Source organism: Mustela nigripes, chromosome 2, assembly GCF_022355385.1.
Source record: "Mustela nigripes isolate SB6536 chromosome 2, MUSNIG.SB6536, whole genome shotgun sequence".
NCBI classification, from domain to species: Eukaryota; Metazoa; Chordata; class Mammalia; order Carnivora; family Mustelidae; genus Mustela; species Mustela nigripes.
In genome coordinates this window covers 100390308-100407577 of record NC_081558.1, presented here as the reverse complement: position 1 = coordinate 100407577, position 17270 = coordinate 100390308, and the positions used below count along the sequence as shown (strand labels likewise).

General features: G+C 47.4%; 1 protein-coding gene across 2 annotated transcripts in view; it reads left to right on the top strand.

The window, feature by feature from the left end:
• The window catches only part of HEG1 (heart development protein with EGF like domains 1), an 87105-nt gene that overhangs the window by 45365 nt on the left and 24470 nt on the right, over window positions 1–17270 (top strand). For both annotated transcript variants that reach the window (XM_059391122.1, XM_059391121.1), the window contains 6 exons: window positions 490–606; window positions 1230–1349; window positions 5443–5546; window positions 8231–8289; window positions 8536–8696; window positions 12702–12836. In XM_059391122.1, the coding sequence (XP_059247105.1) occupies window positions 490–606; window positions 1230–1349; window positions 5443–5546; window positions 8231–8289; window positions 8536–8696; window positions 12702–12836 (696 nt within the window). The remainder of the gene's footprint in view (window positions 1–489; window positions 607–1229; window positions 1350–5442; window positions 5547–8230; window positions 8290–8535; window positions 8697–12701; window positions 12837–17270) is intronic.

The window sequence follows — 17270 nt, the reverse complement described above, 5'->3', positions numbered from 1 at the left end:
TGTGAAGGCCCGGTTATATTTTGATTTTTGATTTTTGGGGTTTTTTTTTTTTTTTTTTTTTGAAAGGGGAGAAGCCTGGAGCAGGGAGGATGGTTAGTCAGGGACTTCTTCCCCCTGATGTGTGTTTTAAATTGGTATGGATTCAGGTAGACTTGTCTAAGTGTCAAAGACAATATAACCATCAGTCCTCAACCCAGCGACCTGGAAGCATGTCAGCAGCATCTCGATTTGAACCGGTTTTTGCATCCAGGGGTCTAGACACATGTCTAACACATGTGTCCACTCACGAACTAGCACCAGGGTCCCGTCCCCACCGCACCTTTTCCGCACCTCTTAGGAACCTGTTCTATTTTAGTGGTGTGACCTTTTGGGGTAAGTCAACAGAAATAAGCAAAAATCAAATATTAGCCGGAAGAATTAAATATTTACCTAGAGCTGCTTTTACATTTCCTCTGTGATTAACTGCTTTATTCCGGGATGTGTTTTTAGTTAACAGCTGTGCCGTGAACCCTTGTCTTCACGACGGGAAATGCGTCGCAGACCCCACCGGCCGCGGGTACCGATGCGAGTGCTCACCCTCCTGGCAAGGGGATGACTGCAGTGTGGGTAAGAGGAAAACTCACCCCCAGCGGTCTGTACCACACTACCTCATTGAGATCAGCAATGACACTATTTCCCTTCAAAGTGGAGGAGAGTAGGATTTTTTTTCTTAATTAATATCCTGCCGATGGGAGAGTCAGCATGCTTATGTGTTGTCTGCAAAGTAAGGTCAGACAGTAACGTTGACAAGCCTCCATGATCTGGCTCTGTTCTGTGGGCCCCCTGCACCCTGGACCATCTACAGCTCCCTAAAGATCCTTTGGCTTCCCCGCCTCCAGCCTTCACTTCGCTGGTGCCTCAGCCTCCCCACCCACCCATCTGCTTGTTAAAGTCTTTCTAGTCTTAGTTCAGATGTTATTTGCAACAGTCCTTAATTCTCCCTCCCGTCGAAATCTTCCTCTCTCTCTCTGTACTTTCAAATCCTGGTTTGTATTTATGTCAGCTGTCCACACAGCTGCCTCTACCCTCAATAGACGGGCAGCCCCTGGAGGACAAGGGTAGCATCCTTCTCATCTCTGGGCCCCAATGCGCCTAGTGCCGTTTGGCTCTTAGGACACGCTCACTGGACCGGATAATGATTTTGCTGTCTGCCATGGATTCAGTATGGCCCTGTTTGCTCTCCTCTGCAGATGTGAATGAGTGTCTCTTGAACCCCTGCCCACCCCTGGCCACATGCAACAATACTCAGGGATCCTTCACCTGCAAATGCCCTGTTGGCTATCAGCTGGAAAAGGGAATATGCAATCTGGGTAAGAGAATGAATCTACCTTGGAAGGTATCCTGCACCACAATGTATTTTTTAAAATAACCTTGACTGTTTTCCTCCCTAAACAATATGGGTATTTGTCCAAGGCATAAACTTAAGGAATAAGAAAGAAGTAAAATTGCTACCTATTTTTTAATCACTCAGAGACATAGCGCCTTATTTGCAATCTTTTTTAGTGTGCCCTGTATTTTTATATAGTTGAAACCATGTGGTATTTGTACAAACTTTATATCTTAAACATTTTTCCATATTACCAAAAATATCCCAAGGACTGCACGGACATGCCATTATTGGCTCACAATACTATTTGCCTAACCATTCCACCCTATAGTTAGGAAAAAATATATTTCAAAGGGATCTTCTAAGTACATAGTAATAAAAAATATTTTTAAGGGAGAAAAAAGAGAGAATAAAACCCTGATGATCTTACTGCATTCACACATTCATTTGTAAAAGTGATCTTCATAGGCCTGTCCATAGGCAGATACATTTTTATAAAGCTGCTGTAATTGGACCATTACAGTCTGTCCTATTTCATTTCCTAATTTGATAGTCTTATAACTGGTTGATTTTGGATATACTCCAGTTTATAGGTTAAAACGCAAACACAAATGAAAACTAAGGTCCTGACAAGGTGCTAAGTGGCCAAGTTTATGCACCTGTTCGCTGAGAGGCTGCATTCCATCCCACAGCTCTCATCACATAATAGTGTGTTCATCAGAAAAGCTTCCTTGCACATAGGGTCTAACCCTGCTTCAGAGTGCTGAGTTCAACACGTTAACTTGTTGAAGAAATGAGAAGTGCAGAACATAGAGTTATCTAAGCGGGATAGGGAAACTGGCAGGTAAAGTGACTCATCTTTGAATCATCTTCATTTGAACAGTGTGATACTTAACGTGCAAAAAGTGCTCAGTAAATATCTTTTTGAGAGAACAAATGTCTGTGACCTTTGCATGAATGCCTGTTGCCCACGGGCTGAGGGGAATCATCAGATATTTTAGGAAGGTTGTGTCAGATGACAAAACCCAAATGGTTAGGTAATGAGTTTGATGTCCTTTATTTAAGGGAGAACCACCATGGCCTGGGGGAGTCTGGGGTCTCACAGGCAGTGGAGCTCTCTCCCCCAGAGGGCTTTGGGTAAGGATGAGTCTGTAGAGGGCTAGAAGCCCGGTCAGTTCTGAAACAGGGCCTGATTGGCTAGGGTTGCCTATCTGACCTTACTTAGAAGGATCAAGGACAAGGGAGTAAGTACTGGGCCCAGAAGTGACTTGGTGTTGGGGGCTTGGCTGACTGCATCCATGATGTTCTGGTCCCAAGGAACATTTTTACAGAACTGGAAAGTTCATTTCGCTGACATGGCACCCTGGGGGAAAGCAGCTTCGTCATGGGCCTCAAAATTTATTTCAAACACTTGGTACCCTACTAAATTAATGGTAGAATTTTGGAAATGGTGTAAAATACAAGGATCAAGTCAAAGCATTATTAAGGAAAAAATAGTCTAGGCCTCTAGACATCTGTTGAAAATCAAGAACTCCTCTTTCTCTATTAGCTAACTTGCTTTTGGGTAACCTATTCCATTTTGCTGCACCCTGGTAGAAATAGGCCTGGAGGCTTTAGTTTAAGAATGGAGAAGCTAGGGGGCGCCTGGGTGGCTCAGTGTGTTAAACCGATGCCTTCGGCTCAGGTCATGATCTCAGGGTCCTGGGATTGAGTTCCGCATTGGGCTCTCTGCTCAGCTGATTATCTTACTGCATTCACACATTCTCTCTGTCTTCCTCTCTACCTACTTGTAATCTCTCTCTGTCAAATAAATAAATAAAATCTTTAAAAAAAAAAAAAAAGAATGGAGAAGCTAGGGTTATCTTGTTTTGAACCACTGTGAAAGTTGCCCCTGCCATTAGCCCCACTGCCTGGCTTCCAGCTCCAGAGCCACTGGCGATGGCACAGAAGCCCTCAGCCTCAGTGTTCTCATCTGTAAAATCAGATTACCACCTGCTCTGCTTCCCACTCAAGGTTATTGTGAAGATCAGATAAAATAAAGTATCTGAGCCAGCTTGGAAAATGGTAGAGTTCTCCGGATGGGAGGTATCATTTAACATTAGTCCCTAACCTCTTGGAGCAGAATTGAAAGCAATGAAAGCACCAGGTACTCTGAATACAAAGTAATCATCATGGATCTTTAAAAAAAAAATCATTGATATAAAAAAGAGAGACAAACCAAGAAACAGACTCTTGATTCTAGAGAACAAGCTGATGATTACCAGAGGGGAGAGGGTAAGAGGGATGAGGGAAACGGGATGGGGACGAAGAAGCACCCTGGTCCTGATGAGCTCCGAGTAATGTACAGAATCATTCATTCGCTGTAGTGGACACCTGAAACTCATATGACAGTATGTTCCTTCTACTGGAGTTGGAATTTAAAGCTTAATGAAATAAAAAACAAGTAATTTAAAATATCATTTCTATCACCGATGTAAATCCACAGTTGAGCATGAAGTAGAAAATTCCCTTGAAGCCAGGTGAGGTAAAGTAGGCATGAAGATGTCCCTGTGCTGGGCAGGGGCTGGCGGCTGGAGGGTGGTGTGATGCCGTTTTCATAGCTGCACTGAAAGCAAGGCCACGTTCACTGTCCTGGTTCAGAAGAGGTCTGTGTACTTAACATTTACAAGATGTGTATTTCCATCCCGGGAATCTGGGTATCAGCCTGGACCAGGGAGAAGTGTAGATGAAGGAGCGAGGTGGTGGTTCTGGAAGCCTGTGTGCCCAGGGTCCCCCAGGCACCTCGGATCAGGAGGAGGAGAGCCGAGAGAGTGGTGCTTTTGTGTTAACAATCATCTTTCCCTTTTCAAGTCATTTAGCTTCATTGTTCATAAACATCAGAGGAACATGCAAATTAGAGCACGCTGAAATGCTTTCATTTGGCCAAGAATGTTTTCAAAGAGCTCCCTGCTGCTCAGCAAGAGTCCTGAGCAGCTGGCTTCACTGAACTGTAGAACAAGCAAAAAGATGTTAAATAAGGATTAAGGGCTTTAGACAGTAAGTATAAGATGTTAAATGTGTTCCCTGGCTCATTTGTGGGCCTTTTTCTTAATTCCGCAGGCAAGCTTTCTGTGAAGGAGCAGCCTTATGGGTTCCTGTGCTTTGAATCTTTTCCCCTCCCTCTGTCCAGAGGGAAAGATAAGAATTTAATATAAAGGAAGATAAGAGGCAGATATAAAGCAGGCTATACTAATTGTTGGTCTGCCCATTTTTAAGTTCCATTCCCCCTCAGGCCCCATCAGCACAAATTGATGTTAAATACAAGTTTACTTTATGCGTGAAATGGACCTTGAAAGCAAGGTTGCTTTCTTTCGGGCCTGAACTCAACAATATCTTGAATTTGGGGCATGTGCATTGCCTGGCTTGTGACAGTGGGGCCTGGCAGCCTCCTGAGTGCCGGCACACCACAGATGTTTGGCACCTTCCTCCATAGCCCCTCAGTTGTCCTGAATCCGTGAGCTGATTTCTGGAAGTGTCTTTCATCAGTGATAAAGTGGGCATTTCCTGTGAGTGAGAGGGTGGGGGCTGATGGGGTGATGCTGACCAGAAGAGGAAACCAAAGCACGCCTTGAAGCTGAGGGCTTCACAGCATGGGCCTAGAGGACAAGGGTGGTGCTCTGTGGAGAGCTTTCTCAGGCCTGACCCCACATCTCCCCTCCTCCTGGGGTTGTATCATTTAAGCCAGCCGGTCTTTCTTCTTTGTCACATGCTTTACTTAGCATCGGTTATGTAGGCCGATCAGAGATCTATCAGAGAAGTCTCAGGATGGCTCCCCACAGCAGCCCACACAATGTGCAGAAGGCTCCTTGGCATTTCTGACTCAAAGGTTTACTCGGTCCGAGCCTCCTGCCCAGCTCAGTGGACACCCATCTTCTTCGAAGGGAGCTAGAAGAGGGAGAGGTGTTCTCTACCCTCAAGGAGAAAGACATGCACCCAGACTGTCTTACAAGGTGCAATAAAGAGGGGCACACCAGAGACTCACAAACACATAGCCACGCGTGGTTGCACGCTCTGACGGGTTGTGTTTTCATTTCCAGTTAGAACCTTCGTGGCAGAGTTCAAATTAAAGAAAACATTTCTCAATACCACCATGGAGAAGAAAGCAGACCTACATGAAGTTGAAAATGAGATCACCAAAACAGTAAGTTTTCCAAAAGGCATCTTGTTTCGAGTCCTTTGTTTTCTCCAACAGATTTCATTTGGAATTGGGAACTTCATGGGATCAGCTGTATCTCCTAGGATATTCATTTCCATTATGTTTGGAAGGTAAACTTCATGATAAAATTAAAAGCTTCTCAGAAATAGAAGGGAGGTGCTGAGAACTACTGGTGCCCAAGAAAAGCATTTCTTCTGTGTGCCTTCACATGCAGCCTTTATCAGTGCCTTGGCGTTTCTTTTTCATGTGCAGCCTCAGAGTCACAGATGGTTAGAAGCCATGCACCAGTAAGAACTATTGGCAATGAGGAAAGATCCAGAAAATTCTACTATCCCATCTGCAACTGACATGCTGTGGGACTTTCTTTCTGTTTCCGAACTTGGGGAGAAGGATGCTCTTTCTCCTCAGGGCAATGCCGAAGGTGTATCAGTTAATCCTGATTTTCCAAGGTTGAGAATTCACTGCATAGATTATCTAGAGGGCCTTTGATTCCTCTTTTTTCCCTCTTTGCTTCTTTTTGTCAGGGGAAGAAAAAAAAAAGGAAAGAAAGAAAGAAAAATGAAAAAGAAGGGAGATGAAAATGAAGCTCAGGTAGTAAATTTTATCTCTTGTCTGCTACCTGAGTCTAAAATTTGGTGTTTAGAACATTGAAAATTGCCATTAAAATACGTTTTAGACATTGATTAGTTTCTGATTTCAATTTTACTTGCTCTTTATGAGTAAGAGTAAATTAGCCAAAACCTATAGGGTTTTATAGAACTGTAGATTCTATTTGTGTAAAATTTAGATTCCAGTTCCATTTCCGTATCAACAGAGCATCTGCTCTACGATGGGCACTTTGCCAGAAGCCTCACTCCTGTAAGAGGTATTGTCAGCCCCTTTACAGCTAGAAGAACAGGAAGCCCTGAAAGTTAATGACATTGCCTGAGTTCACACAGGGCAGGTGCAACGTTAAGGAATAGTCCGCTAGACCAGCCTCACTTCTGACACCATTTGCAAGTTTGGGGATCCCCCAGACCACCCTCAGATTTGATAATTCACTGTAAGGACTCAGATCTTACGGACACTCTTAAACTCATGGTTGTGGTTTATTACAGTGAAAAGGTCCAGGTCCCAATCAGCCATGGGAGACACACAGGGCAGAATCAAGGAGGATTCCAATTAGGCCCTTTCAGTTTTATTTTCCCCGTGGAGTCGCATACCATGTTAACTCCTCTTGGCAATGATGTATACAGTATCATGGAGTCCTGCTAACCAGCGAAGGTCTCCTGAGCCTTGGTGTCAAGAGCCAATATGTGGACATAGTCAAATGCTCATATGGCTGACTTCAGTCTCCAGTCCTTCTGGAGGTCAGGCTGATACCACATAACCCAAAGCCCCACAGAAATCATGTTGTTAGATATTTGGAGTAGCCCAGGGCCTCTAGGTGGACAAAGGCAGGAGGAGATGACCTCCTGGAAGCCAAGGACTAGACCTCTCTTCGGGCAAGCTTAAATTCTTTACCATACAGCAGGATATTATGTCTGCTAACCTACCAATCTGGGATTCTTGTCACTTCCACACAGTTGCCTTTTGGTTGTGCTGTAGGTCAATATTTCCTTCTGGGATCTTACAGGGGCTTCAAACCCATGCAGAGATGCAGTCCCTCCCAGTACACGGGACTCAGTGACTTCCCTGATTTGTTCATTTTCACCCAGTATTAATGTATAATTTATTAGTGATGTGACATCCCCATGCCCAAGAATAGTGAAGATTTAAGCAGTGACTAGAGAAGCCATTTAAATGGCCTTCCCCAAGATGCCATTCTGTTCTGAAATGTGCCTTTTCTCTTTTTCCTTGGGAAAAAAGTTTAAGTCATTATACTATGAATAAATCATCGCCCATTGGAATATAGAGCAATGTCACTCAAAGCCAGGAAAAGTTTCCTAACATCCTATGTTTGAATCCATCTAATAAGAGTCAGGTGTGCCTGACATACAGGCTTTGAAGACAGGCACGTCTGCATAGGTCAAGGTATTATGACTTTCTCCTGCCCAGAAAGGATCCCCAGCCCCTACTATTGGGGGAGCAGAAAGGCAGGCATGGAACTTTATGCCCTAGAGGGATTTTCTGCTTTCTCTGAGGGTACAAGGCAAACACAGGGAGAGTCACTCTTAATTTGCTCTCAACAAAGGGGCTCTTGACCCACGTAATGTGATTTCCCGTGGAGATCCTTTTTGAAGAGGACCTATCTTTGAGCTAGGTCAACTCACTGTGTAGGACCTGCCAGACCTGGGGTAGCTGAAGCCTTTTCAGCGAGCCTTGTTCACTCTGCAAAGTCCAAATAAACAGTTGCCTCTGAGTTTTTTGAAACCCTGGTCTTAGAAGAGATCTGTTCCTTTGAAAATGTTTTGCATCCAAGGGTGCTGTTCTGAACATCATTTCCTGCCAAGATTTTCCCAACTGATTTACTATCTGCCTCTCTCCCTTTGTACTCAGGGAACAACAGAACAAGAGCAGGGAGGCATTTAAGAAGGGCACAAAAAAAGGACACCACTGCTCTGTAAAACTGCCTGCTGGTAACTTGAGGGCTGGAAAATGCCAGTTTTATCCTGAAAATAGAAAACTGGTTCTAGGTCTAAGACTTTGATCTAACTCACAGTTAATGACAAACCTATTTTTCCTTTCAGTTAAATATGTGTTTTTCGGCATTACCTGGTTATACCCGATCCACAGTTTATGCTTCTGGGTAAGTAACAGAATTACACTCCCTTGTGAACCAGTCTTTATAAAGGGGAGATTATTTTAACATCGGCAACAGCAACAAAACTGGGCCCTGTTTGACCAAGCCACAGAGTGACCTAGGGCCAAGGTAACTGGACCTCCATGCTCTCCCATTCCCTTCCAGGAGAATGGAGATGCATTCATTTTCCAAAAACCCTGGGGCCCACGTGGCATTCTAGGATAATTAAAAACTTACCCACTTTGCCAACAGGGAGTCCAATGCCGTGGTTGTGTCTCTGCAAACCACCTTCTCCTTGGCCTCCAACGTGACGCTGTTTGACCTGGCCGATGGGATGCAGAACTGTGTCAACTCCTGTAGATCTTCTGCTGAGGTCTGCCAGCTCTTGGGATCTCAGAGGCGGATCTTTAAAGGTAAGAGGATGGTCCTCTGGGAGGACACTGCCCATACGGTTAGGTACAGGGGCACTTGGGGCTCTGGCTCCACATGCTGGTCACAGAGCCAGTCTATGTTTGAAACGGGTGTTCTGCGGGGGGCACCTGGGTGGCTAAGTTGGTTGAACATCCAACTCTTGACCTCAGCTCGGGTCTTGGTCTCAGGTGTATGAGTTCAAGTCCCGTGTTGGGCTCTACGCTGGGCATGGAGCCTACTTATATGTCAAGCAAAAGGCCTTCACGTGTCTGTACCTTGTTACACATGCGCATGCACACTCATGCATAGCCTTAAAGTCACCTGGTCTTTGGCACGCTGTCTCTCCTGTTTCTCCTGGACTTTATTGGTGTGGGAAGGGATGCAAGAGCATTTGTAATGAAATCAGTCTTCTTGACCTTGAAAAGTTCCAGCTTTCTCTGGGGAGACAAAGTCACACACAGAATATACATGCTTATCAATACCTCAGATCTGCATCATGATATTCCATTAAGTAAAAAAACAAAACAAAAAAAACCATGGCCAGTGTTACCCATCTTGTGTTTTTGCAAATGATCAATGCATAGAAACAAGACCAGAATAGTACAGACCAGACCCTACTCATGGGGCCATTCCTAACCCTTTTCTTATTTACTCTTTGCCTGTTTTGTCAGAGTTTCTGCAGTACATCTGTGTCTGATGAAGCAGATTAAAAAGGGGATTATAGACAAGAACTTCATAAGGCAGATTTGGGTCTTAGAAAGGAAGTTTTGCCTCTGGGATGGGAAAACTTTACTATAATTAAAAGGGCTTGCTCACCAAGGGGGCTTACTCCTGCTGCTGACTTGTCAGCGATCAGAGTGGGCTCCGGTTAGCAAACTGTGCTACCCAGTCAGGACATGCGAAGGATGCAGAGTCTGGGAGCCTCCCCGTCGGGTGTCCAGACACCAACGGAAGTTGCTGGGAGCAGGTTTGGTGCTGTATCTGCTGGAAGATCCAGGATGTTCCCAGTGGCCCTGGGCTTTCTGAGTGCTGATCCAGAGGGCTCTCCTCATGGCTCTGTCACAGCAGAGCCTGGGAACTAGGGGTACACTTGTGCCCAAGCATAGATGCTAGAACTCTAGCTCATTGCAAGACTGGTTATTCATTTGGGGGAGAAAAGGAGCTAAGCTTTCTGGAACGGAAGCGGCTGTTATTTAGCATCACTGGGAAATTAACTAAAAAGTTTACGTCCAGTTATACTGTGCTCTCTACTTGGAGGCAAGAGCTCTTTGATTTTACTTTGTTTCTCTTCCAGTGATTCAAAGGTCCCGGTTTTTCCTAGCAAGTAGGAAGGGGACCTTTCAATTCACTGAATACTTAGAGACTACATCCTATGTGGTCAGCATTGTAGTGGGTTACTTCTATGTCCCTAGTAAATGCATTTCATGACTTGCAAATCAAGTGGCCACATACTTGGAGTTGTAAGTACCTGCTCAGAAGTAGCCACGCCCACTCTCTGACTCCATTCTTTCTACTGCTTGGATGTGGCTTATGGGGAAGCTCCTATCTTCCTTGCTTCCTTGCTGAGGTCCCATTCTGTGTTTTGTTTTTTTAAGATTTCCTTTTTTCTCATTGCACTGTTAGGTTCAGAGCAAAATTAAAGAGCAAGGGCTAGAGTTTTCTCATCTGCTCCCCTGCGCTGACCTATACTGGCCCCCATACTCTACCTCCCCTTTCAGAGCTGTTGAAAACAAAGACAGCCATGCATCTCAGCTGAAAACAGGCTGACTTCTCTGTTTTTCCTCCCAGTTCTTCTCCAGGTTCTTCTCCGTACCCAACTCTGTGTCGTGCTCACCTTTCGAGTACAAGAGAGGTAGCTTGGATAAGCAGGGGCTGTCATGTTCTGACATCTGGGTGTTTCAAACATATGGGCCGCACTGGGCTACTCTGGGCTTTCCACTTCCTTATCTTCCAGAGGACCGCAGTTCTCATGCCTCCAGAGGTTGAGAGTCTTTGGAAATCCCCCAAGGAGTGTCACAGCCTTGGATTTACATAAGTTCTCATTGTCTGTCCTGCGGATGTTATGCCCAGGAACGACCATGGGAATTGTGGATGGAGAACAAACACATTGTCAGGCTTAAAATGAAAATGGGATTGTACATGGTTGCATTTGATGGATTTATGACCGAATGTTCTTTAAGGATTTTTAGGTTGGCAGTTCCTCTCTTGCAGGGGCAAGGCCAACTTTCTTTGCTTCTGCGCAGGGAAGGGATGCTTTAGCAGGTGATTGGTATTTGCCAGCAGGCTGGATTCATGGGCAGGATGGAAGGAAAATGTGACATTGGCCTCCAGAAAATATCTAATCAGGCCAGGCAACTCAGACTGGCTCCTGGACAAGGCCAGCGCCTGCCTTTTGCCCCAGAAGTATTTCTTTATATTAAGGCTTGAGGATTGGCAAAGCCTTCAAAAGTTTAGAGGAGGGACGGTGGGGGGTTGGAACCTCTGTAGTGCCAACTTCGCAGTGAGCCTGGTGAGGTTTTCCATTTTTCTAATTTTTCTCTCTTAAATACAACCTTTTCACAACAAACAAAGGAAATTCTATCACACGCGCAAATGGATTTCTGCTTTAGCACGCCAGCTTCCAATGATAAGGACAGGAAATGCAATGTTGAAAACCAAAGCTGTGTCCTAAACTTACCTCCCCAGCCCTTGGGACTCAGAACAGAAGGCGGATGCGGGGACCCCGTGTGGGTGTCCGTTCTCATCACCCATGGTGGGGGCAGCTGTGCCATGATAAGAGCCGATTCCTGGTTCTTTAATACATTGATGTCTTCCTTAAGATGGGAGAGCGGAGACCATGCCTCCTGGCACCATATATACACATTGCCCTTTGGTGACATCTCTGGGTTGCAAACTTGCTCTTAACCTCCCAACAGCAAGAGCAAATCTCAGCGTCACTCTCCCCTTTCCCCAGCTATGAAGATGTTACTGCTTGTTCTCCAGTTAGTTGCCTAGTTTTGTTCTACTGTGTACCCCATTTACATGTGTCATTTTGTCGGACCTGTCTCAGATAGTAAACATACCCTCTTTAGGTCTCGTGTGTACAGAGAGGGTCTACCGTATGCAGCCTCAAGGAGGGTCTGCTGTATACAGCCTTAGGGAGGGCCACATGCCCAGCAATGAATGCTTTTGGATAAGGAAATATTTCCTTGTCACCCACGACATGGGCACAGCCACTTGCCCAGAGCTGGACAAGCCAAGTTGATCTCTGTGTAGAAAGTTTCCTTTGGTTATTGTGAAAAGGTTGTATTTAAGAGAGAAAAATTAGAAAAATGGAAAACCTCACCAGGCTCACTGAGAAGCCTGAAAGAGACACTCCTCTACCCACTCCTGCCCCCGCCCCCGACCCGTGGTGACGGCCTAGGGACCGTGGCCCAACAGCCCCTTGGGCGTGCATGTGCTGAGCGCTGTGTCTGACCATCCCTGGGCACAGTGATGGAGCCCCTGAGATGGAAAAGCCCCCAGGAAACCTCCAGCATAGCGGGAGGCAGCCAGGAAATGTAGTGAAAGAACACCATGAAAGAACACCATGCTGGGACAGCGGAAGACCCGCCCCGCCGGCCCTTGGGATCCATGTGTGGGCAGCAGGCTGCCTTGCCTTGTGAGTGCACGGCCTCCCTTGAGGCCTCAGGGACCCAGAGCAGCCCCAGACACACCCTCTGCTGGAGACAGGTCTGCACTTCCCTGCTTCCTCAGTGGGGCATGGCGATGGTTCCCGGTTTTGTACTGGCCCCCCGGGGTAGGCCATGGCTGCTGTGGCTGCTGGGATCGGGGTTTCTTCTGTCCCACGGCCTGCTTGGGGAAGGAATGGCAGAAGGGGCTCCAAGGGGGCCTCCAAAAGGAGACTTGCACCAGGTGGGCTTTTCAAGAAACTGTGCTCCGAGCCTCTTTAAATAGAAAGTTCATGCATCTTCGGGTTTGAAGTGGAGGTTTTGTTTTGTGTCACCGTCTTGTTTTTCCATTTCTAGCGGGTAGCTTGTGCAAGCGGAAGACTCCAGAATGTGACAAGGAGACTTCCATCTGCACTGACCTGGATGGCGTCGCCCTGTGCCAGTGCAAGTCGGGCTACTTCCAGTTCAACAAGATGGACCACTCCTGCCGAGGTATCAGCAAGTTCTCGGGCTTCTGCAGCCCGTCCCAGCACAGGGAAGATGCTTTCCTCTGCCCCAAACTCTCTGCTTGAGGTGTGACTGTTCCAAACTGGGGGTCACTTGTTTTTGTCCTATTGCCCACAGCGGGATTGGACATGTTATCTCTGTAGAACAATAGCATTATCTCTGACGGGTGCGCACTGCTCTGGCCAGTCACCCTCAGAGGAAAAGAAGACAGAATGGGAATGCTGATGGCAGTGCCTCTTCCCCACCACTCCTCAGCCCCTCCCCCCATACCCCCCACCCGCGATTAGGGGAAGTTAGGAAAATTATTGTTTTAGTTCCCAAAGATTGATTTATTGTCTGCTAATCTTTGAAAATGGAGACCCAAGACCAGAGTCAGGCCTGTCCCTTTGCGAGGCAGCTATGGCCTCAGGGACAAAGTCCTGCCAGAGCTCAGGAGTGTCGGGAGCTCGGCTCTACCTCATGGACCACATTTCTTCCTAGGCCAGACACTTTGCTGCACTGAGCCTCAGTTTCCTCTTCTGTGAAATGGGTATAGTGGTGCTCCCTTGGACATTCTAGGAATTGAGGAAGGTCGTGTCTAAGGAGGTGTTTTGTAAACCATCAATATTGGGCCTTGTTTTTCATCCAGGACTCGGATGAATTAGTGAGTTCCAGGTTTAAAGTATTCATGAAAGGTATGAGGCCAGAAACCTAATTCTCCTAACCTTTTAGGTGAGACTTAAATTCATTCAGTTTGGAATAAAGGGTGCTCTGAAAGGATGGCCGGAAGGCTGCTGCCAAGTAAAATTCATTCAAGTCCAGTGCGCTGCGTCCCTGCCTTATAGAAAAGACTGCTGGAATGTGTAATCCCAGGAAAAACGAGCAATACCAAGGCTCTCGTGTAGCTGGCAGCCTTGCCTCACATTGGCATGTCTACAGCACAGGCTTCCTGCTTGGCCAGCACCTGCTGGTGACAGATGTACTGGACCCTGAATGAAAGTCACATACTAGGGAAAGGCGACACGCCACCTCTTTCTATGAGGACCTCGCAGGAGAGGACTGGCTATCAGGAGCAGATAAAAATATATCTCAGGGTGGTGCGGTCGTCCTGAGCTTCAGACCTTCTGACTCAGGTACATACACAGTGGCTTTGAAAGTGCACACCCTCTGCTCCACTCGCTGGCCCCGCGCTGGGCTCTGGAGGGGAGGCTGGCCCGTGCACTGGCCAGCAGCCCTGAGGCACGGTGACCCCACAGCGTTGATTGGTACCTTTGACGCAAAGAAGATGACGCTTCCTAGTTCCATCTTCCCTGGTTTAATGCAAAGTATTCCTTGTTCTTGGAGGCCAAGGCATTGAGCCCCGCTTCATGTCGGAAGGTGACCTCTGCTAAATCCATGTGCTGGGGTGCTGGGGAGCTGGCAGGAGGGAAGGCAGGGTAGGTAGAAGTGGGGTCCATGGGAGTGGTGGCCCCTGGACACTGAGTCTCTGGGAGTCTCTGACAGCCTTGAGAATAGCCCTGCCCCCTGCTCTGGTGGCCCTAGCCACGTGCCCATTTCCAGCGATTTGTTACATGGCCTGCTTGCAGACTAGCGGTAGTGACAGCAGGACTGTGCAAGACTTTCCAAATGCAGTGACACAGTCTCCAGTAACCTTACATTGATCAAGTAAGGACCCATGGTGCAGCGTGAGGATACCTTAATTGGCTCTCGGGCTTGTTGCCAAGGCCCTACGAAGCCTTGTTTCTGCAGTATCCTTGTTAGTTAGACTTTTGTCCGTGGCCATTAGATCTTGGCAGCTGCTCCTCAGACCATAGCCCTGTTGGCTGGGTTCTGATGGGTGGCAGTGACATCTTCTGACCATCAGTACTGGAGTGCAAGGGAACTTGAAACAAGTCTCCTTTTGGACACTTCAGCTCTGAGGTCAGTCCTCAGTCTCAATGGGAGATAGAGGTATGTGGGTATGTTTTCTAAAGCTGTTGGTCAGTGAGCCTGTATTGTTCTCTGTTGTACACATATATGCACTCCTTAGTGTCACATAAAAGAGCTTCGCAGTGGCTTTACCGGAATTGCAAAGCATCCTATAAAATTAAAGTGGGTGCCCTTCCCACTGAGGTCTTAACTCCTTTCCACCATGCAGGCCTTTTTCTCTCCCCAGGCTCCAAATGCCTTGAAAGCCAGCCTGTGTCTAGAACATGCTTAGCACTTTGTGGGCTTTACCTGTCAAATTCACACATGGATGCCAGGACAGCAAATATGGGAGGACAACAGTGCAAGTTGGGAACAAAAAGAATCTTGAAGACTCCACCACTTAATTGTATTGAAAAGGCCAGAAGACCTCCACTGGCTTGTGTCCCGTGTCCGTAGGCCAACCCCAGTCTGGACACAAGCACTAGCTGTTACTACACTCATCTTGTCTTCAGTGCCCCTCGGGTCACAGTCCTGCCTGCATGTAGAGAAGAGGAGCTGGGGCCTAACATTCCCTGGAGCTCTCTGGTGAGCTTTTCCTCTAAGAAGCCTGAGGACAGTGCCAGGCCTGTGGTGGCCCGCTATCTTTGATGAGCGACCAAACAAGCCCATTAGAAGTAAAGAAATATCATGACGCCAGGAAGTGAGGCCCCTTCTGAGGCCCAGTGAAAACAGCCCAGCCCGTCAGCTCATGGGCGGGATACCAGATGGACATTCCGTCTGGCAGGATGACTGCCCCAGGGTGGGATAGCTCCCACTGGGCAGATGAGGGCAGGGTGGGTCGATCTGATGTAAAAACATTTCCAGGAAGAAATGTTCAGAATAGAACAGACCGGTGTGACATCAGCCTGGCCCTCAGTGCCGAGACGGACGGTGGTGAGTCACAGGGATGCCAGCAGTGCCTGGGAAGCTGCCTGCAGATGGAGGTGTGGGACACCCAGGGCTGGCTCCCCAGCTCCCACAAACCCCTGGAGCATGAGGACAGCCTGGGCATGATGCTCCCCACACCCAGGAAGCAGGAGTGCTCAGCTGTTTCCTCAGAGGAGCCCCACCTGAGGACGGCCAGCAGCGGACTCAAGCATGTCGAAGATGTGGGAGGGGGCCTCGTTCCTCCTTGCCTGCATGGGATATGAGTTTGCCCTACTTGGTTGCAAAAAAATACAGAAAGGCAGGCTATCAGGTCCTGCCTGTTTGCTAAAGGTAGGCCCCTCAGTCCCCTTCTGAACTTCCTGGATACCAGGGCAAAGAAAGAAATATGGTCTTACAGGGACCATAAAATAAAGTACAGTTGTTCAGAAGCATCCCCATCTTTTTAGGACTCAAGGCTCAAGAGAAATTTCTCTGGGGTGTCCTCACTGAGCGCTTACTGAATGGTATGTGGCGGGTGGCGTGGTCCGTGGTAACCTGCCCCAGGTCCCAGGAGCTTTCCCAGGATGGTTGCTTGGTGCAGGAGACTGCTGCGGCCCAGGGCAAGTGCTTCTGTGGAGTGAGAACAGGGCAGGCCAGGTTTCCAGCTGGAGAGACCTGCCGGAAGGGAATTGTAGGCCGTGGAGAGCAGTGCTTTCTGAACTGTTCCAGTCCACTCTAGTGATATGCTGGCGATCTGTGACAACAGAAGAGATGGTGGAAACAGACAGTGTCCAGCATTCAACGTGGAAGAACGAACAGCACTGAGCACATCCACAGCACTTAATGTCATCACGTGCTAATCCACAGGGGAGGCTGTGGCACGTTGGATGGGAGGGTGCCTGTCCCAGCCCACAGGGTGTGCACCCCTCGCCCCCAACCACGCCTGCTGCTGGCACTCACATCCCACCGTTAGCATGTGCGCTGTCTGTCAGGGGATCGCTGCTCTATGCCGTGGACCTTTTCTTATCTGTGATCTTCAATGCAGTGTACATCGTACATTATTCATGAATCAAATTTCTCTCACTTCCTGCAGCGATGAATTGGACAATGAGGCCATTTTTTATTGTCTGCTTTCATCCAAGCACACATTATAGCTCATGCTGTTCTGTCAGCTTATTATAGTGTTGCAAGTGTTCCGTGATCGGATAAATTGGGGAACTGCTGACTCCCAGCAATGGCTGGGCCACAGCCCTCCAGTCCGTCAGCAGCACCAAGAAGAGGGTTCCAAGTTCTCCTCTTAGGTGCTGTGCTGATTAGCACTCCCCCAGATACATCCAGAATCCCCTGCACAGGCTGTAGACAGAGTGAGCATTCACCCGTGGAAACTGAGGCACCCACCGGGACCATGTCCCAGAGGATTTCACAGCTCCCACACTTCCTCTTGGAAGGGGCTGATGAGGCCAACAGCAGGTTAAAGGTTTGACCCATATTAAAGAAGATAAAGCATTTGTGTATATGGAAGGCTGTTACACAGGGGCCCCAGAGAACTTCCAAAAAGAATTATATTTGTTGGAGGAACTATAGGGTAGATATTACTATTTCTATCATGATTTTATATATATATAT